Below are 27,212 nucleotides of genomic sequence, written 5' to 3'. Positions count from 1 at the left end.
TTGACAATACTTTGAAGAAACACATCATCAATAATAAGTCTAAACCAATCTATTGGTTTATTACCTGGTGGAGGAATTCTTAAACCCGTTGGTTCATTAAATAAAAATGTTTTTAATTGGGGCAATTCACTCCATTGCAAAACAGGACGAGAAGCTTTTTTCCCTCGACGAGAAGTTGGTTTAGCTGAGGGTAGACTGTTTATATGGCTAGGACCAGGTATAGCAAGATCGTTATCACTGGCAGCAGGTGATGCATTATTGGGCTTGGCTGAAGTAATGTCAAGGACAGAACTGTTCTCGAGCGTGGTGTTATCAAACTCATCTTCATCACTTGATTCATTTCCACTCGGCCTAAAACTATCGCCACTACTATACTCATCAGATTGAGAGTCGTAAAGAGCATATCTGTCGATTTCACTGATAGTTAAATTATCAGGATTACGAAAATATGTTGGATCTTTGTCACTCATGTTAAAACACTTCAAAATCACATAAATCAAAAACGAAACTAACTTTCGAGTAAGGTAACCTATAATCTTCACTGTCGTAACGTCTGATTTACAATAAACCAATCAGCTAAGCTACCAATTAGGAGGAAGCAGGTGCGCGCGCAAGAACGCGTTTACGCGTCTCCCGCACATGACTCGGTTACCTGCAGACGCGTTTACGCGTCGTCAGCACTGAATGTGTTAAACTAAATATTGTTTTTAATACAACCTAGGTATAAATTTATACTTGTGTTTTAAAATTATAAGAACTTATGAAAGCATGATTCGTTGGTTTAAGAAACAATTAACAACGTACTATACTTAAATTTATGAGGCATGTTTACTTTAATTTTAGTTACCACATCTGCAATTTTGGAATTTTTAATTAATATTTTATTCCTGAACTAACTAACAACAATTGAAATGAATGAGACAAATCTTCTTTTGAGAAAATTACAAGTAATTTCATGTATACAAGAGAGTTTGATAACATTGTTAAGAGAGTGAACAATAATTTTTAATATAAATAGCACAGATGCTACATAAAAATGCCACTGAATTCTTATATTTTAAAATGTATTTAAAATATTATAATTTTAGTTTATATTTTGCTGATTTAATTATCATAATTTTTTTGTTTATTTATCATATAATAATTCCTTGTTTTAAAAGTATTTACAGAATTTTACTCGTGTACTTTAGAGAATAATTGATTGCAATAATCATACATTGAAACCTTAATATTAAACTGTTTCTCAAGTATTTGAACACCAACTATTTTAGAAGTAGTTAGTTTAGTTACCTTTGTTTGTCAGTGGAGATGCCATTGTTCAGAATGAGCTGTTCCACCATCTCCATCTTGCTGAGGGCCAAGCGAGGATGTGTGCTTGATGTCAGTACTCTTGTCAGGTGAACTGGTATGATATTTAAAGATCTGGAAAAAGGATTGTGTTGTAAATATCAAGATCAACAAGCTCAACCTGTTCTGGAAGGTACTAGAATACTGTATTTTGTAGTGGTCAAGTATCTAGTAGTAGTTCTAGACAAAAGGCTCACATGAAATCCTCATATTGAAAACACTATTCCAAAAGCAACTAAAGCTCTTGGTGCTTGCAAAATATTCCTTGGATATAAATGGGAACTAAAACCCAAGATGATATATTGGATTTATGAAGCCATAATAAAACAAATGGTCACATATGCAGCCCTTGTGTGACTGCCGAAAGTAGAACAAAATACAGCAGTCAAGAGACTACTGAGTCTTCAAAGACTAGCATGTCTAAGAATTACTGGGGCAATGAGCTCCTGTCCAATTCTGTCACTGGAAACAGTACTCCTCTGGGGCAGGAGGTGAAGGAGATAGTGAAATAAGTGCTACAAAGCTGTTGAGTAGAAAGGTGACTAAGCTTACCTCATCTGAAGGACACTTGACAATAATACAGGAATTTCCTGAGGCTGAAATGATAACTAACGTGTCTGAGTGTATGGTAAAGAAATACTCCTTTGATAAACAATATCTCGTCTCCATAGAAAATAGAGATAAATGGAATACAATGGAGGCCAACCCTACTTAAGGTGTTCTGAGGTTTTATACTGATGGCTTATGTCTGCACTCTAGGGTAGCGTTTAAAATATATTGGCCAGGAGCCAAATTGGCAATGCCCTTAAGGAAATACGCCACAGTGTTCTAAGCATAGTTCATGTCAATTGAAACATGCGCAAGAGGACACACAAAGCAGGCCTAAAGGTGCACAATATTTAATATTTTCAGACAATCAAGCAACATTAAAGGTGTTTGATGCCTGCCTCTTTGACTCAATGGTAGTATGGGGATGCAAGAATGCACTAATTAGCAAAGGTGAACAAAGTTGCCCTAGAAATTAAGCTTCTTGCACAATTTCAAGTCTTTGGGTCAGATCGTTTTTAAGATATCGTGTGGACAGATAGACAGGCACACAGACATAAATAAAATGTTTAACCTTTCAAGTGACAAGGCTTTGCTAATGCTCAGCCAATAAATTGTACCAATATACTTTTCTACTACATCAAGTGTTGAAATAGCCACTGACTGTTGAAGTGGTTATAAAAATTTGCCTAGAATGATAGAATGTCCCATAAATTTAAGATAATAAATATTTAAAGATCTTTTAAAATATATTTTAAACAATCTGTTCTTTTGAATTTTAACATGATTCTGAGTGATTTTTTCTGTTGTATGTGTATTTCATTTAAATTATGTTTTGTTATAGCACCCTATATACTTATCCCAAGACATGTGAGAATCAATAAAGGTATTACTCATATAGATTTCAGACATTTGGATACAAAAGTACATTCTTTTACAATGCATGACTGACAGCGATGATCATCTCAAGAAAGAGTTGATGGAGCCCTGAAATTTTGTGCTTATCTATAAATTATAGTTAATATTATGTATGTGACATCAGCGTTTATGCACACAGAGCCCCCCCCCCCCAGGTAGGCCCTTTAAATAATAGAGGAATAGAAGGTGACTCAAGACTATAATACCAGCAATTTTGAACTATTTATATATCTATCTTAGTTTTTATAACAGACATTATTAAGACTACAACAACTTTTATAGTACATTTTACTGCTTGAAATCCAAGCTGTCGCTTGTCTAATGACTGACTTTCCTCTAGATAATTTAGCAGTTGAATGTAAAACAGCATATTCAAAGATTTTTAAAGAGATAGGAAGCAGTTACAATTTCTCATAGCAGGTAGGTCTCTCAGATCTTCTCGAAAATAGGTATAACACATAAATGGATACTATATATGTAATCGCTATCAAAGAAATGTTAATTAGATGATTAAGAGATCAGAATTGTAAGCATGGCTTCTTTAACAATATTAATATAAATATTGTTTCCTGCTAAGAATGTATTTTTAAAGAGATAAAATTATTGTTTCTAGCTGTAATTCCACTACTTGGAAAATCCCAAATTCCTGTTAGTAGAGAATTGATAGTATACGAACAATGTGAGAAACATTTGGTATTTTAATTTATCTAAGCCAACAGCTATAACAAAAAATTCATCAAACAGATCGACCATTGCAACAGTTTGAATTATTGATTTCCTTTTACAAAAAACCATTACACTGGAATTTTGGTTTAATTCTTTGCCATGTTGTGATTAGGTTATTTGTTGGGTGGTTCAAACTTTGTTTTTAGAATTTTAGAACTTTTTATTTTTGTTTGTAGATTTGTAATAGGTATTGCTCTCTGGTGTCTTCCATAATGTAGTTTGTAATTCTTTGCCTTTGTACATTCTAAGAATTTTCTTTTGCCAATATAATTTGAAAGTCAAATCGTCTATATTCAAAAATACTTTAAGTTTAGGTTCATTTTATTATCTAAGAGCCTATCTTTAATATTACACATTTTGTGTTGTTACCTATCCATGACATTACGAGGGGGTACCCAAAAGTAACCGGAATTGTATTGCTGGCAGCCGGCAGCGTGTAGTACACATTCCTGCCGCTAGGCGTGTGTCGCGCAACCCATTGCGAGCTCAGTGACCCCAGTTCCGTTGTCCTAGTGCATTCTGTTCGTTCGTAGTGACTGTTTTCGCTAACCCTGTTTTGTTCTTGTTTCGTTTTTTGTCATGGCAAGTTTAAGTGAACAACGTGCAGCTGTGAAATTTTGTTTTTTACTTGGTAAAAATGCTGCAGAAACTATTTTAATGTTGAATACAGCTTACAAAGATGATGCTATGGGGAAAACTCAGGTCTACAAGTGGTTTGCTCGATTTAAAAATGGCGACATGTCGATTGAAGACAAACCTCGTTCTGGACGTCCATCAACCTCTCGAACGGACGAAAATGTTGAGAAAATTCGTGAACTTGTGCTCACCGACCGTCGACAGACAATTGAGGAACTATCAGAGAGTAGTGGGGTTAACTTGGAGCTCGGTTCAGCGAATTTTAACAGGAGATTTTAGGACTGAAAAGGGTTGCTGCCAAATTTGTTCCTCGACTTCTGACTGACCATCAAAAGGCACATCGAGTTGAAACTTGCCGCCTTCTGAAAGAACATCTCGAAAATGATCCCGATTTTCTGGAAAAGGTAATTACTGGTGATGAGTCATTACAAAAGTTATGTAGAGTCATGGTGCTATGGTTATGACCCAGAAACGAAGCAACAGCCAATGGAAGTCGCCATCTTCACCTCGTCCAAAAAAATGTCGTCAAATCAAACATCAAAACCATATTGATTTGCTTTTTTTTCATGCTAAAGGCATTGTTCATTCTGAGTTTGTTTCCTCCAGGTCAGACTGTCAACCAAACATTTTTATTTGGAGATCTTAAGAAGATTGCGCAACAGTGGTTCCGCCCGATTTGTGGCAGACTGGAGACTGGTTCTTCCACCACGATAACGCACCGGCACACACAGCCATCTCAGTTAGGCAGTTTTTTAGCCAAAAACGGCATGGTTCCGCTGCCCCACGCACCTTACTCGCCTGACCTCGCTCCCATGCGACTTTTTTTTATTTCCACACATGAAAAAGAGGCTTGAAAGGTCAACGATTTGACAGCGTTGAAGAGGTTAAGAAAAAAAACAAAGCTCGAGCTTGCAGCCATTTCTAAAAGATGACTACAAAAAATGTTTTTGATCAATGGAAATACCGTTGGGACAAGTGTATTAGTTGTAATGGAGATTATTTTTGAAAGAGATAAGGTCGTATTGTAAAAAATTTGATAATATATAATTTTTATAAAATAATTCCGGTTTTTTTGGGTACCCCCTCGTATAGTTTAGCGAAATTAACTTAAAAAATGTAGTTAAACGCACTGAAATATACATCATAGGTTTTATTTATGTAAGCTTAATAAGCCTATATTCTTTTGACCACTAAAAAATGTTTTATGATTTTTTTTTTTAATTTATTAAAGTTTGTGTGTAATTTGGTACTAATCTAGAAAAGGATACAAGTGTACATTTAAACATTATTATTATTGCTAATCAAAATTTTATCTTCCTATTTCTTATATTGTTATTTTTTTAACTTAAGCAAAAAAAGTAAAATTGTTACAAATATTTCATACTATAGCAGCTTTATTTCATACTATTAGATAACATGACAATACCATGAATGTTGGCCGTTAAGTTTATTACAAGTTCCACATACTACAGTTTTGTTCATTTATCTTTTTGGTAGTCAGTTGGACAATGTAAGTCTTTTACGTCTCTACTTGATCAGAGCCAATTCATTTCAGCATGAATGTTTCTTGCAGATTAAATGATTGATGTGTATGACTGCTGTATATTATAATATCTTTGTCACTATACTATGACATATCATAGCATGCCTAGGTTGTGGAAAATAAACTCTTGTTTAATGCATTTTGGCCTGAGATATATTGTTTAAACTTCACACAAATATAAAAGATTAGTTTCTTGCAATAGCACCAGTGTCAGTATTATTTCTTCAGATTTCTTTATATTATATTTATATTATTAATAAAGCAAAGCGACCAGCCTTGCAATGATATCTCTTGTACTAAAACAGCCATAAGTATGACTTGCTACTTGCTGCAAAGGTTTACATGAAAATCCCTTGTAGAGAAATCAGTCTGCCAATGAATGGTTTAAAAAGATTAAAACCCCCAAAGAGTTTTGTTTAGCATTTATAGGGAATGTAATGTGAAAAATAGTTTGGAATTTGGAGCAAATTAGAATTGAAATCTTATCATATTATACCAAATATATAATTCAATTCTGAAGAAATGCTTACATATAATAATAATCATCAACCAGTCCAATTAAGAAAACTACTATCATCAATACCTGACATCTGAGCAGTCAGCTAAGCTGAGAATTGTATGCATTGCCATGTTATGTATACGAGGCGTCGTATCACCAGATTTTGATAGGAGTTCCGGTAGTAGTCTGTCCAAGCTACGAGAGACTTCAGCTGTCGAGACCCTGAAACATACCCAGCCAAATTACCATGTTAAAATCAAATTTTTCCCAGTAAATAATGCACTAAGGAAAATAATTGAATCAGTACAAGTATATTAACCCTTATCAGCTCAAGTAATGAAGTCAAAGTACCACACTTGGGAGTAAATATTGATGTGTACATACTGATGTCTCCACATGGCACCTCTAGGCTGTTGGGGGTTGTGAACTGTTATGTTTTTTTTTTTAACAAGTTAAGAATTTTCTGTGGACTTCAAATATAAAGTTATTAATAGCTTCTGGAGACATGATATCCAGGATGAGGTGCAGGGCTTATTTCTGCCAAAATCCAATGAAACAGCAACAATGGTTATAATGTGAGGTACTCTCCATCACACTGGATAAAGAATAAACTTCATTGATCCAACCTCTACTAGTTTAAGTAGGTAGTGAAATCATTTCTTCCTCAGGTCTAATGGCTTTTGGGAAAAATTAGCTTCACCTAATCCAAACATTATCCTCTTTCAAAGTGTATTTTCATTTACACTTAGTAACATGCAACTACAGGACATTCAGTGGGTTGTCCATTGTCAGTTTTTGTTTTAATCCATTTAGGCCCTACTGAAGTTATAAATAAGCCAGAATTGATCCATATGGGAAATATTAAGAAGTGTTCAACTCACCTCCCAGCGACAAATTCACTGAAGAAGTAGCGGATGATCTCAGCAGCAGTACTGTAGACGATGAAGACCTTATCCCTGAGAGCTCGATGCAACAAGTAGACAGCAGCTCGTGCGACTTTGTTGGGTGAGTGTGTTTCTGTATTCTCCGGTGGTTTGACACACTCACTGCGAACATGGGCTCTTAGTGCTGCCTGTAGTAACCGCAGCCCCTCCTCCTTGTCTGAGAACTGCTTTGAGAAGAACTTCTCCACCTGATTAAACAAAATAATGTTTCTCTATAAAAATAATATATTTGAAACCATTAAAAAGTGTTCTTAACCCTAGTTATACAGCCACTGTGATACTTGATTATTTATATGTAAGGCTACAATGGTAATCCTTCATCATAATAATTTATGTTTTCAATAACTGACTTAAATGATAAATACTGTTCTTAAAACATGGGTTTTGAAGTAAATCTGTGCTGTAACACATTCATTAGTCAAATATGTAGAGACAAAACACATTTTAGAGCAAATGTCAAGCTTCTACAGTTTAGACACTGCTACAAAATAGAACTTTCATTCAGACATACATTTTGAAACTCATCCACTTTGTTGATCAACAACTTTTATGACTTCAATTTGGGAGTCAGTCTTCTAATTGTGCAGTCTCCCAGCAGTTATATGCCAGAAACTCATCTAAATAATACAATAGATTTTACGCTAAGACGGCATTTCAAATGAGTTTTAAGAGTTTTAAACACTTTGAGCTTTTTATTTCATTTGACAAACTCTTGTGAAGTGTTCACAAGCTACTTACTGTTCTGAATCTCCCAATCTGGCAGTTATTTCTGCCTCTGGTCTTGTAAACATGAATGTCTTGGCTGTTGGTCAAGCCACATTTATACATACTGTGTAACGTTGTTTTAAAAATATATAGGCTTTGTAAAATTATCAATAGCTGCAAACCTTTAAAAAGCTGGCATACACGATTCTCTTAATTTGCAATGATGAGAAGGCTCTAAAAAACTAATTATTTGTACATATCTCTCACAGCACCAATTTGTAGGAGAAGGGGGAATAAATCAAGTCATAATAAGCTGAAATCAGAACTTGAATTGTGTAGCATTTGGCTATAGATCTCAAAATACAAATATCTGAATCTAATTTGTACAAAAATTACCATACAATAATAATAACATAGTTTAGTAGATATCATACAATGTGAATACATACAACAATATGAATATCAAGGACACAATCTACCCTTTAATTCATCTAATTTTGTATAGTAAGGAATAACATTTATTTTGACAACCAAAAGTTATCTTCAATATAAAAATGTTAAAATATTTTCTGAAAACAAAATAAATTACAACTTTAAAAATTGAATTAAAATTTATAATCTTTTATAATTGTAACTTACATATTACAGTATTCATGAAAAAATAAAGAGTAGTAGCCCAACAATGTGTGAAAATTTGCCACGTAATTGTAGGGTTATCATGAATATTCATCTCATATTTACATTATTTACCAGATAATAGGAACAATAACTCCATTACTATGTCTGCATTTCAAAGTAAATAACTAGTGTATAACATTTGTCCCCATTTTGAGAAGTTCTTTGTAGCATTTTAAGGTCAGAGATTTATGTATCAGTTTTATTGGAGTATCACAACAGTCAATATGTCAGATTATAACTTTGTTGAGATATTTAGTTTTTACTCGAAGAAAGAAGCTGGGTTCAATCTACAACTCAGCTCCACTACAGGAACAGAACGTTTATGGTGATCACAAAACTGTCTGTAGTTGATATAAGTAATTCAACAATTATGGTACAATAATTTTATTTAAACATTTCTTAAATTTTGAAGAAAATCAAAACTCTTACTAAGGCCATTCCAAAAACCGCTATTGGTAAAGCAGCTTGTTTCCTTTCTCGTTCGTTCAGTTTGGACACAACAGCTGATGAAGATACATTGTTCTCTCTTGGTTGCTCGGCTGAGTGAGTGCTGAAACAGGCAAAATGCAACAAATTATATTTGGTCAACACCAAACAACATACCAATTTCTAGAAATGTGTGTAATTTCAGTTTCCCAAAGAACTAACTAGATTAAATACTCGTAACCAATGTAAACAACCAGGAATTCAAATCAAACATATATATACAATATATGTCATATATTGTATATATACAGGGTGTCCCATGAAGAAACGGAAAAACTGTCAGGACTTGTTCTTACGGTGAAAATAATGAAAAAAGTTCATAAACACATAGGTCCAGAAATGCTTAGTTAGCGAGCTATACAGGGTGAAAGATTTCGCCCAGATTTCAGTGCCACCGTTAAAAGGGAGCCCTATTAAATTATTTTGGGCGTTACCCAGGACGTAAAATTTAATGTATATTATGCAAATTGAACTGAAAAATTGAATAAAATTGGTACCAGACCTCTAGCTGCAGTAATTTTTAAGATATCTGAAGAAATACGCAAAATTCGGTGTCCAAAAACAAGTTTCATTTAGGTTTCAAGTAGATTAACTTTGTTAAATGTGTAACAAACACGTAAAATTCTTTAACAAAACTTGTAAAGAATTAATTTCTTAAGATAATGATGTAAAATAAGCCAATAAAAATTATACGTAAACTTTAAGAAAATCAATTTTTAATTAAATAAATAACGTACGAAGAATAGACAAAATCGGTTACACTTTTTATCTTGCTGAACGTACATGTTTTTATAAACTTTTATTTTCACTTACTATTTACTAACCTTAGTTTAGTAACTGTACGAAATTCCCTCCTTCACAATGCACACAGCACTCTGCTCGACGTAAAATATTTGTGGTGGCTCTGCGAATTATGTCTGGATTGTTTCTTATACTGTCAAATGCGTTGCGAATTCTAACGAGTAATTCTTCCTTGGTATCAACTTTACGTTTATACACCATAACTTTGATATGTCCCCATAAGAAGTAGTCAAGAGGCGATAAGTCAGGCGATCGTGGTGGCCAGTTGATTGGTCCACCACGCCCAATCCCGTTCAAGAAATTAGCATTCAAATGATTTCTAGCTACTAAAGAAAAATGAGGAGTTGCACTCTTATATCTTCCAAAAGAGCCGGTAAATCATTTTTCATAAATTGTTCGTACATATTTCCAGTAAGGTTTCCTTAAAAAACGAATGGTCCTAGAATTTTATCATCAATAACGGCACACCAAACATTAATGTGAAATCTGTGTTGGAAAAAGGTTTCTACGGTACCATGTGGATTTTCTTTGCTCCATAAATGACTATTTCTACAATTGAAGGACCCGTTTCTCGTGAAAGTTGCTTAATCAGTAAATAAAATTGAATTCACCCTATCAGCATTGTCTAGAAGCCAATGAGAAAAGTTTAACCGTAAAGGGTAATCTGTCAGCAGCAAATGTTGTACCTTTTGCAGGTGAAAAGGATGAAGTCTCTCTTTACGCAAGATGCGCCACACTTTGTTTCTCGATAAACCAGTGCGATACGCAATTCGAAATATATATATATTTCCATTATCCTATGGTATTTTACAAATATTTTAGTAATTATCTATAAATCAATTCTTTTGAGTACCGTAATAGAATGTTTTAACAATTTGTACAGAGTTTTTTTTATAACTATATGCGCATCTGTACATATTGTAAGTTATCTAAGCACACAAATAACTGTATAGTGGTGGTGTTTAGCAGCAATGCATAAATATTCATAGTTTATGTAATTTATTAATTGATTTGCTTAGACAATTAAAATATTTTGTAGCAAATAAAATATTAATAATACAACATAGTTATACAGTAATTTCGTAATTAATCTTAGATTTATTAAATAATATAATTTCTACTCTGTAATCTAATTCTAAATTAAAAATTAAAAAATAATTGTTAAGCCTATATAAAGAGAATCCTATGTATGTAGTTTAAATGAGCACATACACTGTATTGTATTACCTTGCAGATCAGGAAGTGATTTTATTCGACCACAATGATACACAACACCATATTGACGGCACTGTGCGCACTTGTCCACAGGTTAATTTTATTGTGAACTATGACTTAAGATTTTTTTAACAGTCACACTGAAAATGTTAGAATAATCTGTACTGAAAATCATTTTACTCTGTTACTTTTTGTGGAAAACTTTACTGCTATACCTACTTTCTATGGGCAGGAACAGTTCTCTCGTCATAAGCTTCATAGCTGTTTCGTGCTGCAGACTTGTTTCTGCGTCGCAATGATCCTGTGCCTGTTCTGATTGTCACTGGTGTCGCAACATACGCCTGGCCCTTTGGTGTAGCACTGGAAATCAACATGTTAAACCTTGAGCAAGTGCTGATTGTACACCAAGTGGACAATAAGACAACTTTTATCACTTAACTATCACAATCTCTATGTCTATTTTAACTGCCAACATCTGGTTTTCCGGTTGTTGAGAAATTATGCACAAAACACCAGTATCTGGTTTTACATATTTGTGAAATATTATAAAATATATTAAGAGTCACATTAGCGAATTTGTGAGCATCATGTTTAAAAATAAACACACACATATATAATTTTGTTATAGAAAAAATCCACATAATATGTTTTGAAAATGCAAAAACAGGGTGTACATTAAGTGTCAAGCATTTTTGCTCTTGCTAAATGTTTGGAATTTTGAATTGTAAAAATAGTAATTAATTGTACTTTTTCAGTGTTCTGTATGTTTGACTAGTGCATTGTAAGCAGATTTTTTGTACATTAAGTGTCAAGCATTTTTGCTCTTGCTAAATGTTTGGAATTTTGAATTGTAAAAATAGTAATTAATTGTACTTATTCAGTGTTCTGTATGTTTGACTAGTGCATTGTAAGCAGATTTTGTATACAGAATCAGTCTATTTTATTGATAAATGCCAAAGATTAAATTACCTTTGAAAAAAGAATTTGTTATGTATATGGGATATCCGTATTTGTGTTTACGAATTAAATAATTTGCAATACCATGGACTATCTTTTTATTGGTTTAGAAATTATTGTGAGTGATGTAATGATATTGAGGAAGAAATATTGAGTTGGATCTTTATTATTCTGTACAAAGTAAAACTAAAAGAACCACTCAAACAGAAAAATTAAAAAACTTCATTTTTAAGCTATAATGTTGCACATTTTAATACTATTTTTAATACAGGTGATTTAGCAAAATAACAAAGCAAATGTTAGTGTTATATTATAATCATAAATAATGATAAGATTAAAACCTATGACATCTGGCCTAATGTGGGGACAGGTTGGGCCGGGTATTGTGATATGAAGACCACAAGTTATTTGTACTAAATACACTACCAAGGTAGGAATTTACTTTTGACGACGCTATGTGATTATGAAAACGTTAAATACCAAGCTGGAACTATTTCCAATAAAATGTTGGAAATTTATAATACAACAAATATTAATCTATTCTATTTCAAACATTAAAACTAAACTAAATGCAATGGATATTTTTAATTTGTTTCGTTTAATATGTACAATAAAATATCATTAAAAATCGTATACAATAAATATACAAATTTATTTTATAAAAAATTAAATATTCTGTAAAGTACAAAAATTAAAATCAGGTATTAACTTACTGAAAAAGTAAAAATTAACTATTCCACCAATTAATTACCAACATGTCCCAATGCACACTCGAAAGCTGACATAACAGCACTAATATCACAGTTTTATCAAGGTCATTGTTTCTAAAAAGAGTACGTGTGAGTTCTTCTGAAGGGAAAACTGTTCCTCCATCCCTCCCTATCTGACCCACCCCACCGGCCAACATGTGGATAAAAGTGATCAAGCTTGCCTGTGTGGCAATCCTTGCTTGCAAAGCTTACAGTTACAAAACATTTTATTGTTTTTCACCAGACCAGATAACGGAGATACCAGATATGACAGGTTTTACTGTATGTGATTGTTTTAATGTAAAATGCTGCAAAATGTCCAAACTGGGCTAGCAGTTAAATATACCTCTAGCAAAAGACTCGGCAGTATTGGAACAGGCCATGTGTAAATTGCCTCACAGTGAAAAATATCAGATGATATGATACATATATGCATGAAGATGTGAATGTATGTAGTGCTTAGGGTCACTGGACCATATCAAAATGTTTAACCTTAAGCATACTATCCACGCATAATTAAAAAACATTAAAAATATTTTCAATATTAAAAATTTGTAAATGAAATAAAACTGTATTTCTTTAGACTATATTAAATAGTATATTGTATTATTTAAGTTTACATTTATACCTTATTCTTAACACAATTGCTAAATCTAATAAGAAAATACAGTAATTTTGACATTAAATTGTACAACTGACCCAGTTGGACTGACCCGACCAGCGTAGTGTAGGGGTGACACCGGACTCTGGTAGAGGCCAGGTGAAACAGCAGAGACTGTGTTGTCTGGCACAGGGCGCTGAGGTGGAGATGTAGCCTCAAGGCTAACCGGGGCTCGGACTCGTGGCTTCACCGAGTATGCAGGCACAGCCAACTCCTCGCTCAGTGTGGTCGTGCTAGTTCCATTGTCAGCATCTGGCGATTCCTCATCATTTTTTGCCAGAGGCTTTTATGAAAAGAAAGTCAAATTTTACAGTTTATTGACATTTTTGTACAGTAGTTCATTTAATTTATTTTATAGTAATTAATATTAATCCATAAACTATTCATTTATGATAATAATATTATGTTCAACTCTACAGTTGGATCTATAGTACTAAAGTTACTTAAGCTCAGTACGGTTTTTTTTCTGCTACATAAGGTATTTCAAAATATTTTTATTTATGGAAATATTACTTGAGTACATAACTTACTCCATTTTCTTCTAATAGATCATCTACTTCCAGCAGTGCATACACTTCCTTTCTGTACTCGTCCATCTGAGCTTTCTTTTTCTTTGCTTTGGAATAGTCTTCATGCATAATGGCTTGTTTCTTCCCTATTTCCAATTTTCCAAGCCGTTCTCCAGCTGCTCGTAGCTCTACCATCGCTGATTTCAGTTTTCGTGCATACTCGAATCTTTCATCTACACAAAAGGAGTGTTTTTTATAATGTATACTTATATAATATTTTTATACTGTAATATACTCTAGTACTATAATCTATGTACATTCATATAAACAAAAAAAACATATTACAGATATTATTTAATTAGTATATATTCCATGTTGCTGATCATAAGTTGATCACAGACTATATGGAGATCGTTTCCTGATTTATTACACTAAATGCTGAGAACTGTATTTACATGAGGAAATAAATAGTCTTTCATTTATTTTAAAATGTATTGTTTATGTGGTTTGAACATATTGTATGTTTATACACATTTTTATATCAAAATATGCAAAAAAAATTTTAAATCCATTTCCAAATTCTGTTTACCTGACTTTATCAAGTGTAATAAATTACAATATGTACATATTTGGTGTTACTGAAAATTGTTTGCTGATTTAAGGAAAATATTGGATGGATAATATGAATTCAGTCCTGAGAAATGTTGAGGTCATTGTAGTCCAAAATATTTAAAAAAACTGACCTTGGACAGCCTGATGTTTCCTCTGCTCTAGTAGTCGGATGATCCTAGCCACATCCTTGTCCACGTACATCTCAAAGGCCAAGTCATCACATGCTGAGGAAAGTGATCCCTGACCACCTGGGAGCAGATTATGATCTGTATGGCCATTGTTGTTCTCTTCTCCCTTGCCTACTTCATCTCCGATCAACTGGATTGCAACTATGCTCACCTACAAGTGATTATTTACCTTTATACACATTTTTCACCATATTACTTTTCGATAATCATGGTAATTTTAAGTAGATAAATCAAAAATGCATAACTAAAAATAGTTTAATGTTCTGTACCTATCCGAAATACAGTACATTCAAGTTCGCAAGTTAGGATTTTAGTTAAAAGATTTATATTGAAGTTGAAATAATGTAAAAAACTAACAATATAAATGAATAAGCTATAACAGTGATTGATTTCAAATTATTTACCTGATTGAAAAGATTTAAATCATTGTTGTGATTCTGGTAAAGCCGAAGTTTCACATACGATGTTGGACTAAAAGGTGGAACTGTGATGGATTTCAGTTCTCGGCTTTTAAATTCAGTAGATTGGTTATCACTTAACGTTATGTAGCCCAAGTATTCAAAAGGTAATTTGGTTGCTTCCTCATCAGCAATATCATCTGCATAATCTTCAGGACCGACAAACAGATCTATTCTCTCAGCTGAAACAATGCAATCATTCTCATTTAAGGTACTTTATTCAATAAAAGGGAAGCCATGACAGCATATATTTAGCATACAAACAGCTCATTTTAACTGAATACCCACTGGTTATGTCATATTAAAATAACTAATAAAATTGAAAATCGATACTTTACATAAAAATAATGTGTTTGTGTGTAAATAGTAATAAAAGCTATTGATCATATTTTATTCATAATATTGTCTGTATTGTGAAAGCATTCTTAGTTCCTTAAAATTATTAGGGCTGGAATCAGTGAATCAGTATATCTTAATTTTTAAATCTTATAATATGAGTGTGTGTGTGTCGGCGCACGCACACGTGTGAATGCATATTTAACTTATCTTTAAAATGATCTGCCATTGAAAAAATAATAAGAGAGCAAATTTGTTTGAAGTTTAACATGGTTCACAAACATACAACAAATTTACATTTTGAAAAACTAAAAAGCATTTGTATGTATTTATTAGATCTTTTATATTAAAACATCTGCAATAAATCTAAAAAAATTTATAAATAAACAAGAGAATAAAAGTATTTAAAGTTACACATTCTTCTAAGGAGTAAACACTATATTTGAAGCCATTGTTTTTCTATCACACAGTAAACTCTGATAGATTAAACATTTCTGTTTGATTTCAAGAGCTGGCTGTAGTGAAACGACCTTGAGTTACACTCCTTAGAAGAATGTGTAACTTTAAACACTTTTATTTTCTTGTTTATTTATAAATTGTTTTATATATTTTATATATAAAATATATATAAATATATATTTTATATATAAATTGTTTATTTATATTTTTTAGAGTTATGGCAGATGTTTTAATATAAAAGATCTAATCAATACACATACAAATGCTTTTTAGTTTTTCAAAATGTAAATTTGTTAAATCTTTAATAGATAAAATAAAAAATTGAATTTTTTTATCCAATAACAAAATAATTTTAAAATGCAAGGAGTGTGAATACGTATTTAGCATATCTTTTAAACTATCTGCAATTAAAAAAATAATAAGAGAGCAAATGTGTTTAAAGTTTAATATGGTTTGCATGGGACCAAAATCAAGATGGCTCTACTCTCTCAATTATTGTACTCTGCAGTTCAATATATTCTTTCATTTTCATGAAATTAAGTTGTTAATTTCCTTAGAATTTACTTACATATTTTATTATTTACAATTATTTTGTAAATTTGACAGTTTTTATGTTTTTTTAAACTTTACTACAATAATATAAAAAAACTACTTTTGTAATAAGCTGAATTAAAAATTTAAGAAAGGGTTAAAGTTCAAAAATATTTTTATTAATTCTTTAAATAATAAAAGGAAAATATTAGTAAAAGAATTATTGAGTCATACAGAATTGCAAGAGCTTTTTTTTTAAATTTTGCTTGAATTTAGATTAGTATTTGACAAAAGAGTTATATGGTTGATTTCCATAAATTGTTTCTATGAACAACTCTACACTAGTTGAGCTCTTTGGATCCTAATTTATTTAAATACCTAAAGTAGACAGCTATAAATAGTGTACACTATCAGAAGGCTTTGTATGTCTAAAAATACTCCTGTAACATGTATGTTATCTTATTACTCAATGATCATATCTATAAAATTCATTGTTGCTGATATCTTAGAATTCCATTTTCTCAAACTACATAAAGTCAAAAGGTTTTTTTTCAAAGTAGGAAAGATGATACGAACTAAATCTTCTTATAATGCAATTAATTTTATCAGATAAAACTTTATTTTGTATTCGGAACTGAACAAATTTCATCACTGGTCAAACCTATTTTAAGATTCTATTTATCTATCTATTCTTAGATTTATCTATCTATCTAAGATTCTATCTATCTGTCTATTTATTTCAAATAAACAATAAATATTTAAAAGGTCTTTTTTTCTTTGCTGTACAAAATAATAAAGCAATAACAAATATTACTTGCTTGTTAAATATTTGAATCGTCAGCAACATTTAATTGGTCTATTTGAGAACCATAATTTAATAACTTCAGAGAATTCTCAAAAAAAAGCTCTCAACAACCTAAATCAACTAAAAACAATATTAGATCTTGGACTAATAGCTGAAAATAAGTGTATAGATATTTATTATATTTTATGTAAACAAACGTTACTTTGATTTAGGAGTTTTTTTTTTTTACTTATTTGAAGGCTCTTGAGAATTAAGTATCTATGGAGGGAACCTCATAAACTAACATCGTCAGACTTTTAATACTGCACAAACATGCAATCCGCATCATGTTGAAATTGAATTGGCAAGAATCTGTAAAGGATCAATTTAAAGAACTAGGCCTAATGATGGTTTAGAGTAATTATATTTATCAATGCATTTTGTGCACTGGTCAAACTTTAAACACTGTTTCACTGGTAGGGGATTTTCACCAATAGGTTACTTCACAAGAAATAGAAATAAATATTTAATACCATCTCATAGGTTGAAGTTCTTTGAATAAAATATCACTATATCAACTATAAATAGTTGGTATAAAATATTATAATGCCCTTCCAACTATTTTAAAAGATTTCAAAAATATTAATAAATTTTAAAATAATCTTAAAAATTACTTTTTAACTAAACCTTTATATTTAATTGGCAATTTTTTCCACCAAGACTTTACTTAAAACAGTAACAATTATTGTAATAATAATTTTAATTTTACGATAAGGATTAGATTCTAGTAGTGTAATAGTTGCTCTATCAGTTAATACCATTCTTTGTACATGTAAACAAATTATGAATAAAGACTATTTTCATTTCATTTCAGAGGAGTATGTGGCCTCTTTGGAGGTGTTAAAATGCGTCAGAAGATTTGCGATTGTTCTTGAATGAAAGCAGGAAGAAGATGATCACATGAAAGGGTTTTAATGAGTAAATTTGTAGGTTGATAGATGGACAGTGGAAGAGGTGTCATTAGTTGTCCCACTGACAACGTATTTAGTAAGTAGCTTGTAGTTTAAAATGGATTTGAGACTTTTGACTAAGTGAGAGGGAATTTTATATTTGAGTTGGACAGTTCACTTAAGGCAAATAAAAGTGTGATAAATGGTTTTGAAGTGTTCCGTTGATTGAGTTAACAAGTTAACTGCTGCAGAGGTCCTAACGCACTTGCTGTCTTATTAAAATACTTATCATCAAGATAGAGCCGCATTGAAGTGGTTAAAGCCAAATTAAGTAGTAAATGACAGTGTGACTTAAAAGTATGGTGAGAATTAGAAACATTTCATTATTAGGATTGGAGAAGAAGGACCATGATAATTTCTTGAAGTTTACAGTATTGACATTGGCAATAGGGTTGGAGTAAATTAAGAAGATTCAGTCTCTTGATTGTGATTTTAGTTTTTAGAAAGACAGAGGAAATAACTTTAGAGAGATTAAGAGTTGAAAAGTACATTATAAATGAAGAGAATACCAAGTGATCTAGGAATTGCAAGAAGTGAATATTTATTGTTATTCATTTATCATTGCAAATTAATCTAATTTTTTAAAGATAGTTGTGAAGAACAGGTTTTTAATTTTTTACATGAAATGTCATCTAAACTTTACTGAATTATTAGTTCAGTAAATAATGTTTACATATAAATATACATCATTATATTATTGTTAGTTTCACATGTGAAATGTTACATGGTGCAATAAAATGGTTATCAATTATCAGATATAAGAAACAATTTTAATCCAAAGTCTATTTATTATCTTGTGTTTAAAAAGACTTTCATGTAATAATAAGTTAGCATCATACATGGAGAAGTAATTAAAAAATTATGAAAAAATCTTCTTAACAATTGAAATCAATTATCTAAACAATTTTAAATGTTTATTTTTATAATTCAACATTTATTACCAGCAGTGTTTGTAAGGTGTTATTAATATTAACAATTTCAAATAATGTATACATCTTTCTTTTGAATATAGAAATACTGTGGATCATATTGCTTTGAGAGAAGTTATCAATTGATTTTCCACATTTTAAAGATAAGATTTAAAAACTGGCTAAAGCATGCTCTATGAGCCACTCACAGATGAGGTACTGATGAGCCAGAATCTGGATCTGATGAAGAATTGCAGTGCTGTGTAGCCTGAGAACTATCTCTTGAGGATAGGAACAATCTTTGGCTGACTGCCATCCTCGGATTGAAGGCCCATGTCTATCCAGTTCACAAGCTTTGTACTTATCCTCTTCCCCTGTTCAACAGTTTAACATCAGTTCTAGGGTAAATTGTGTGTTATATATGAGAAGATAATCAAACATAAGTATAGCAGTTAAATGTTTTACTCTGAATTAGGCCTAACTAATAAATTTATTTAAATTCATATTTATTCCATACCCCAATTATGATGCGCTCTTTAATCAGATTTATCTCCCAAAGCCTAGCCTTGCCTCTTTGTTTTACTGCTTTTAATGTTTTGTATAATGTATGTAGTTTTTTGTAGATAGATAGATATGAAACTTTTCAATTTAATTACTAATAACGTCAGTATAACTAAAAAGCAAATCTTAGTATGTGAATCAGAGTACCTTTTGAGTGGGATATATTGCAGAACAATTTTACAAAGAGAAAGGACTTGAATTTTCAAAATGTAGCAGTGTGCTCTTATATCAATATTGCTGTCATAGTGTCAGTTTTACCACTTGTATTCAGGTTTTATTTACAATATGTCATACTGTCAATATTCAGAATTTATTATATATGGTGTTACTTTAAGTTAAGTGCAATAAAGCCTAATTCAAGGTCTGTGTGTTGATTTTCAATATTTATAACAATTAGCATCTGTAGAATGTCATCTGTAAGCTGTTGAACTGTTAAAATATACTTTGAAAATTAATTCAACATTAATAATTACAATATTTAATATTTACTTGATATCATGGCAAATGTGTATATTTTGAAGTACACATACGAGTACAAGTCTTTTGACATACATTTTGAAGTATTTTGACATACTGTACATACAGTTTTGTCTTTTATTTAGCATTTTACGCACATATATATCTAAAATTAATACTAAATGCTTGAAATGTTCAAAATATTATATAAAAATTTACAAAAAACTTTCCATGACTACAGCATTTAAAAGAATTGGAGATATAACAAATTAATAAAGTATAGTTTTTTTGTGAATTTTGAAGGAAAATAAAAAGAATTATCTCTATACACAATAAAAACTCTCTATCTGGCCAGTCTGATTGTGAATCAATTGACTGAAATCAACTTCTTTGTTAAGTTTTTGGTTATAATGTATTTTTCATAACCATTTGCATTGTCTACACCATATTTATAATAGTGTCTGTGAGTGGAATATTTTTATAATACAATAAATGGATAAACAGCACCTTTTGAGAAAGGCATTATTATTAAATTGCTTAAACCCTCTTATTAGGTTGATTGCTATGTAATTAGATATGTTTGCAATTATAGAGTGGTATTTTACATTGATAGAATGCTGTTTTGTCTATTTTGAAGTCTGGTAGAGGGTCATGTGGTGGCCATACTGAAGGGAGTCTACTATAAACAGTTTATGATTTTTAACCATCTAATGATTAATAACTGGTAAAAATTAATTTTAAATTAAAAATCAATTAATTAATTTTAAAAGTACTGATTTTTAAATATTAATTATAGATATTTTAGATAAAATGCACTAATTTTATAGGCTAAATTCAAAGTGTAATAGTTTAAAAATTTTGAAATTAAAAATGTTGAAACATGAATACATGCTCTAGATCAAGATTCAAAAGTTACATCAAAATAAGTCGTTTCTAATCTTGGTTTGGATTGTATTATACCCCAAATTAAAATTAGATCTTTTGTGACAAAAACATTTTTTTAATATGCAGTTTGAGCCGTTATATTAAGCCATGCAGTATAAATTAAAAAATAATATTAAATTGAGCAAAGAATAGTTTTAAAAGCGCTTTGGCATGAATATGTGAAAATATATTTCAATGATTTAATAAAAGATAACTAATTATACCTGCATATTTTGGTCTAAATTAGTAAATGTTTTCATGATGTCCAGTAGTCTACTTGTATTCACATTAACAAAGATTTTGAGAAACCACTTTTGGTAGATTTAGTGATCCACAAAACAATATAGATTTTCCCTAACCCAAAATTTACTTTATGAACTCTCCAAAATGTTATCTTATAGAATATTATTTATGAGAGAAAAAGAATATCAATGTTTCTTATAACTATAATATCTGGTATATAACTGTTAATAATTCAATCTTATATTCTTGAGTTCTGTGTTTTTCAAGTCAGTCAGTCTGTGAGTCTTTAAATGTTGAGTAACCAATTTAAATACAGCTTTTATATAATTAATGAATCATGGAACATATAGGTACATGAATAGTTGTTAGTCTGCTGATGTACAAGATCATATACATATGTATTTAGTAAAAAGGTTTGAAAAGCTGAAAATGGCTACATTGACTGATAGTAGCCAATATCAATATATGACTGAGTGTTATTTTATAAATTAATTTTATATGTAACGAAATTAATATTTACTAATAAAAGTGTTTCATTCAATTAAATTTTCCTAACAATCCCATGCAAAAACTTCTTTTTTAAAAATATTTAGCTAGAATTATATAGAATCGAAATAAAATATTCTACTATCTTAATCTAAACGTTAATAAAAAATAAAGCTTAGTTCTACTTACCTGATGCATAGATAACATTGAATCCAATTTTCTTTGGCATTTTTACTTGTTAAAACTAATTAAAAATGTAAAATATTTGTTAAAACAGTTTTAGATCTAAAATTATATCCTGTAACCTCTACAAAATGAAGAAATTGTTATTTTCATATAGCAAATTGAAACCATTATGAGTTCTTTTTGAGTAAGTAATTCAGAATGTTTCAAATGCATACCATAGTGTTTCTAAATAACTTGATAATCCTGATTTGGCTCTGAGGTCATTTTCACTCTTCACAAAATTTGCTACATCCTACACACCAAATCAAGGAACACACCAGCAATCAGCAAAGTATATACTGCTTTAGTCAAATCAAACTAGGCTAAATTTAAGGAATGTTAGAATAGTAACTCAAAAGTAATAATAATGAAATAATGTCAAAATTATATATTTTTCAGTGATATATTTCATATAACATAAATTATAAAAGTGTTAATTTAAAGTCATGTGTTTTTGTTACAGTAGTCATGCAAAAATCAATATGAAACCACATGTTGGCTGAAATAAAAGCAGATCTACAATTTCTACCAATATCAGGAAAATCCGTTTCAAAAATCACTTATGCAATAACTTCATTTGTACACAATAATGAGAAATGTTATGTTATTTCCTTAGGTTCAGTCAATACTTAGGACAAGTGACCGCTTTTACACCACGATGTTATCCCATAACCTCCCACATTTTATTATAAATGTTTCCTTAATGTTTATGTTTCGGTGGTACTGAAGCAGTTCAAAAAATATTTAAAATTAATTACAAAAATATCGCTGAAAGGAAAATCAATATTGACCTAGCGAAGTGAAAATCAATTTCGTGGCGCCCTTTCCCTTGATTGGATAATGAGTAACAGCTGATAGACAGCTGTTAAGAGTTTACTTCCGTTATCAAAAAACATTTCCGTTTGATGGATTGGATTTGTTTACAGAAAATAATGATGGCTGATCTTTGTGGCATTAGTCATCGCTCAATTTCGTATGTTTTTATCGGTGTTGCAGTTTTTATACAATTGAAGATATTATTTTTCGTTACATGTATGCATTAGGTAAGAAAAATTTACTGTACAAAGAATTTTATAAACATGAGCAACCGGTTGGGCGTGTTTTCGAGTTGTATAATACCCCAATTATCACATCTTGTTTGTTCGTGGGTCTGTATGTGCGTTGTCTAAAGCTCAGACTTACTTTTGCAAAATACATGTAATAAAATAAATTGTTTGAGTATTTCATAATCTACAATATATGACCTTCAAAATTGTTCACTAATTTCAAATTTAGAATACAGGTACTTCATTTCTTCAGGATAAATCAAGTAATCATAACTGATTTTCTAGCTTCAAACTTTCCTCATCCTTGTATTCTACCAACATAAACTAAGTAGTTGTTTACATTAAAAATGTATATTGTTCTTGTGAAACTTATATACAATGGATTAACAACAACATAATACATCATGTAAATTATAGCCTACTGACCTGTAGAGGTTATGAAAACATCATGAAGTCAATAAGCCTAACTTCCGGACCTCTCAAACCTATAGTAATTGTAGTTATGCTAAAATCTTAGTTTGAAAGTGTAGAAATAGATAATCATATTAGCCTTCTGCTTGTGCCACGATATTAATCTCACGTGTTTACATGAGAAAAGATTCGCTTTTATCTTTTTGCCAAACAACGACAATGTTGTATTTAACATAATATGCATTCTTACCTTTTCATCCTTAGAATAACACTTAAGACAAACTATTTACAAACTTATCCTATGAGGATTATGGGTATTATTGTTGTAACAAATTGATTTATTTTCAACGTTCTTATCTTACTCTACCCATTTTACTGAAAATAACTATATTGGATTTTTAGGGGGGTACAGTTCTATATCGGGCCATTAACAATTAAATAAAATATATTTAATGCACTAAAACTATCATTGTTTTAGTTTATACACAGTAATAATACAAACTATAAGCATGTGATTTTGTAACAACTATTAAATAAAAGTACAGAAAAGTACATTTAGTTTCTTACCTTAACCAAAACATCAATATGAACTAAACAATTAAAAATCCTATATAGCTTTTCTAACCACTTTATGGAAATAAAAAATGTTTATACTTGCCAGATACATATACTTCCATTTTATAGAGATATTCTAGGTAATTTTCAAAATTAGATATTAGCCCTGTTAAATTACGTTTTTTTTGTTTTTAATGTTTGAATAGCATCTTGTATTTATCCGTAATTCTAAGCAATATATGGGTCAACCTCGATTTTTTCTCATATTACAATATAATGTTCCAATAGTCAATTAGAATAGGAAATGACTAGAATTTCTTGCCGGAAAAGCAGTTATAGGGAGCAGGCAACCGCCAGACGGTCATATATTGCTTAGAGTTACCTATTAGTGATCAGGGGCACTGACGTGATCTGGGCTTCAAATTTGGAACTATTCGAGTTAATTTTTTTTCTAAAAGAGCAAGCAGCGCGAAGCGCTGCGCAGCGGGCCTAAGGCATCGTGCGTGATCCTTTTTTTTTATTAAAACAATTTCTGATAAATTGTTATTACATATTACAATATAATGTAGGTAATGTATGTAAAACAATTTTAAACACATAATTACATGCTGGAAAGCAAAGTAAAACCAATATAATCCGCCCAATACAAAATCTCCGTAAAATATCTGGTAAAGGAATCTGTGTCATTCCTTTGGCCTGAATCAATTCAGTATAGACGAAGATCACACACGATGCTTGCCCGCTGCGCAGCGCTTCGCGCTGCTTGCTCTTTTAGGAAAAAAAATTAACTCGAGTAGTTCCAAATTTGAAGCCAGATCACGTCAGTGCCCCTGATCACTAATAGGTAATTCTCGCGGTTGCCTGCTCCCTATAACTGCTTTCTAGCAAGAAATTCGAGTCATTATACTTTTCTAATTGACTATTGGAACATTATATTGTAATATGAGTTGCCTGCTCCCTATAACTGCTTTCCGGCAAGAAATTCTAGTCATTTCCTTTTTCTAATTGACTATTGGAACATTATATTGTAATATGAGAAAAATTTGACCCATATATTGCTTAGAATTACCGCATCTTGTATTTATCCTTGAATCTCACCTACACGTTCTTTCATAAATTATATTTAACTACTTTTGAAACCAAATAATGCCATTCTTGAAGCAATGATAATGTAGTTACACTTTTTGTAAAGTTTAGAAAAAAGTTCGAAGTTTTTCCAACACCTATTTTCAATAGGCTATTTGTATTTTGCTACAGTAATATATAAGTATAATTAGTCAAATTACCTGTTTTAAATATGATATGATAAAACAATGTCATACGTGTATTAGATGTGATGATCAATAACTATAATTTGATATACTATATGTGATTGTTTTGGTAGCCTGTGTGGAACTGCAGCCTTTTAGGGTTGCTATTTAAAAACCAAATAAACTACTTGGCTTTGTTTAAGAGTGGAATTACTTATTCTTATTTTATTTTGAATTTATGCATGTGAATCAATTAATTTGGTCACATGGACCAAATTACTTCATTTGAAATCCATTGCAAGCATTTTCTGTGCATGATTCAAAGGAATTTGCACAGAAAGTTATATGATCTTACTCTTTAGTTCCATTTTCATCACTTAATTACTCTCATAACAGTTTCTTGCTTGTTTTATTTTGTCATCTCTCCAATAATCCCAATTAGCATTCCATCCTAGACCGCTGGAGAAAAAGGGAATAACGAGATTCTTGGTTCAACATTTAATTTCATAACTATCACATTGGACCTAATTAGACAAATTTTGGTTGTGAGAATAGGCATAGTTTTCTGAAATATCTAAATGGAAATAGTATTGATTCAAATACTGTTTTAAAAATGAGCGTACACATTGTAACTTCCTTTAAGTGAATCTAGGAAACGTTTAGGCCTAGTGTTATTTAGTATTTTTAAATAGGCTTAAATTAAAAAACTGTAATATTATTAATTCAAATACAACTTAATTTGTAGGCTAAATAAAGACTATTGCCTTTATTGATTGTAAGAATAATTTTAAACTCGGCCTAACCTAATTTTACTTCTTCATAGATTAACTGCTAATTTGTGTTATGTAATAAAAATTAAAGAATTAATATCCAGCCATGATAGACTTAGCTTTAATGTATTTTATTAATATCATCCCTTACCTGTTCTGAGCTTTCTATTATGTTGTGTGTAGCATGAAATACTGTAACAATACTGTTTTTATTACAATTTTTATATACAGTATTTGTTTCCCTATGAAGTTCTAATTGAATATTACAATGGATGTAACTAAAACAAATCAAAATAAAAAAGAATTTTGAAGAAATTATGGTCATTTGATAAACGTATGTACTGAAGTACTGAATATAATCTGTGTGATAAAACTATTGCCTCACTCAAATACATACTTATTTAGATAATTGATTATAAGTTATTTTAGCTGTTTTCAAATTGCTCTACCATGCATACCTATGATACTATTGTTTCTCAGGATTACACAGGAAATAGCTAATTGTACATTGATTACTCAGTTATAAAATGGGAAATCAATTTATGATGCAGTAGTAGGCCATCATGGATTTTTTAAATCGGTCTTGTGAAGAAGTTTGTAGAGTGTATGAGAAGCTCATTAGATGATCAAAGACAGATTTATAAATACATATTATACAAAAATTATTATTATAATTATAAAAAACAAATTATACAAGTTATTGTTCATACATAGTAATAATTTTCTATTAAAAGTTTGATAAGAACGATACAGATTGTTTGATTTTGAACTAAATTCAAACAAAGTATGTATCAATATGCTCTTTTCAGATTTGTTGATATTTTTATTGGTTTTACATAAAATCTCAGTCTTTTTTGTACTTTATTATTTAAGTACTCAATAAGTAAATAGTTAACAAAAAAACAAAAAATATTGTTGGTTGTGTATTAATCATATTTAAAAAAATGAGATACCAACCATTATTCTGTTACCACAAATACAGGCATAAATTTGTTTGAGGTTTAACATTTATCCTATGGAGTAAAACTCAAGGTTGTTTCACTAGAGCTGGCTCTTAGCCGAGCCTGTTACACCGCACA

At 30.8% G+C, this 27,212-nt stretch overlaps 2 protein-coding genes across 2 annotated transcripts in view; one reads left to right on the top strand and one right to left on the bottom strand.

Moving 5' to 3' along the window:
* LOC124359289 (centrosomal protein of 104 kDa) overlaps positions 1-22,377 on the bottom strand; it is a 31,314-nt gene extending 8,937 nt beyond the window's left edge. The window contains exons 1-11 of the mRNA XM_046811911.1: positions 22,066-22,377; positions 19,416-19,580; positions 15,125-15,360; positions 14,664-14,871; positions 13,942-14,153; positions 13,450-13,694; positions 11,264-11,404; positions 8,972-9,092; positions 7,097-7,347; positions 6,300-6,437; positions 1,291-1,422 (exon numbers count right to left, since the gene is read on the bottom strand). Of these exons, the coding sequence (XP_046667867.1) occupies positions 1,291-1,422; positions 6,300-6,437; positions 7,097-7,347; positions 8,972-9,092; positions 11,264-11,404; positions 13,450-13,694; positions 13,942-14,153; positions 14,664-14,871; positions 15,125-15,360; positions 19,416-19,580; positions 22,066-22,105 (1,889 nt within the window). The 5' untranslated portion in view covers positions 22,106-22,377. The remainder of the gene's footprint in view (positions 1-1,290; positions 1,423-6,299; positions 6,438-7,096; positions 7,348-8,971; positions 9,093-11,263; positions 11,405-13,449; positions 13,695-13,941; positions 14,154-14,663; positions 14,872-15,124; positions 15,361-19,415; positions 19,581-22,065) is intronic.
* A 645-nt stretch (positions 22,378-23,022) lies between these two features.
* The window catches only part of LOC124359279, a 37,433-nt gene continuing 33,243 nt past the window's right edge, over positions 23,023-27,212 (top strand). Inside the window, exon 1 of the mRNA XM_046811899.1 lies at positions 23,023-23,144. The gene's annotated coding sequence lies outside the window, so the exon portion shown is untranslated. The remainder of the gene's footprint in view (positions 23,145-27,212) is intronic.

The sequence above is a fragment of the Homalodisca vitripennis genome, chromosome 1 (assembly GCF_021130785.1).
Source record: "Homalodisca vitripennis isolate AUS2020 chromosome 1, UT_GWSS_2.1, whole genome shotgun sequence".
Classification (NCBI taxonomy): Eukaryota; Metazoa; Arthropoda; class Insecta; order Hemiptera; family Cicadellidae; genus Homalodisca; species Homalodisca vitripennis.
The sequence above is the reverse complement of the archived record's forward strand: the minus strand, read 5'-3'. Positions and strand labels throughout refer to the sequence as shown.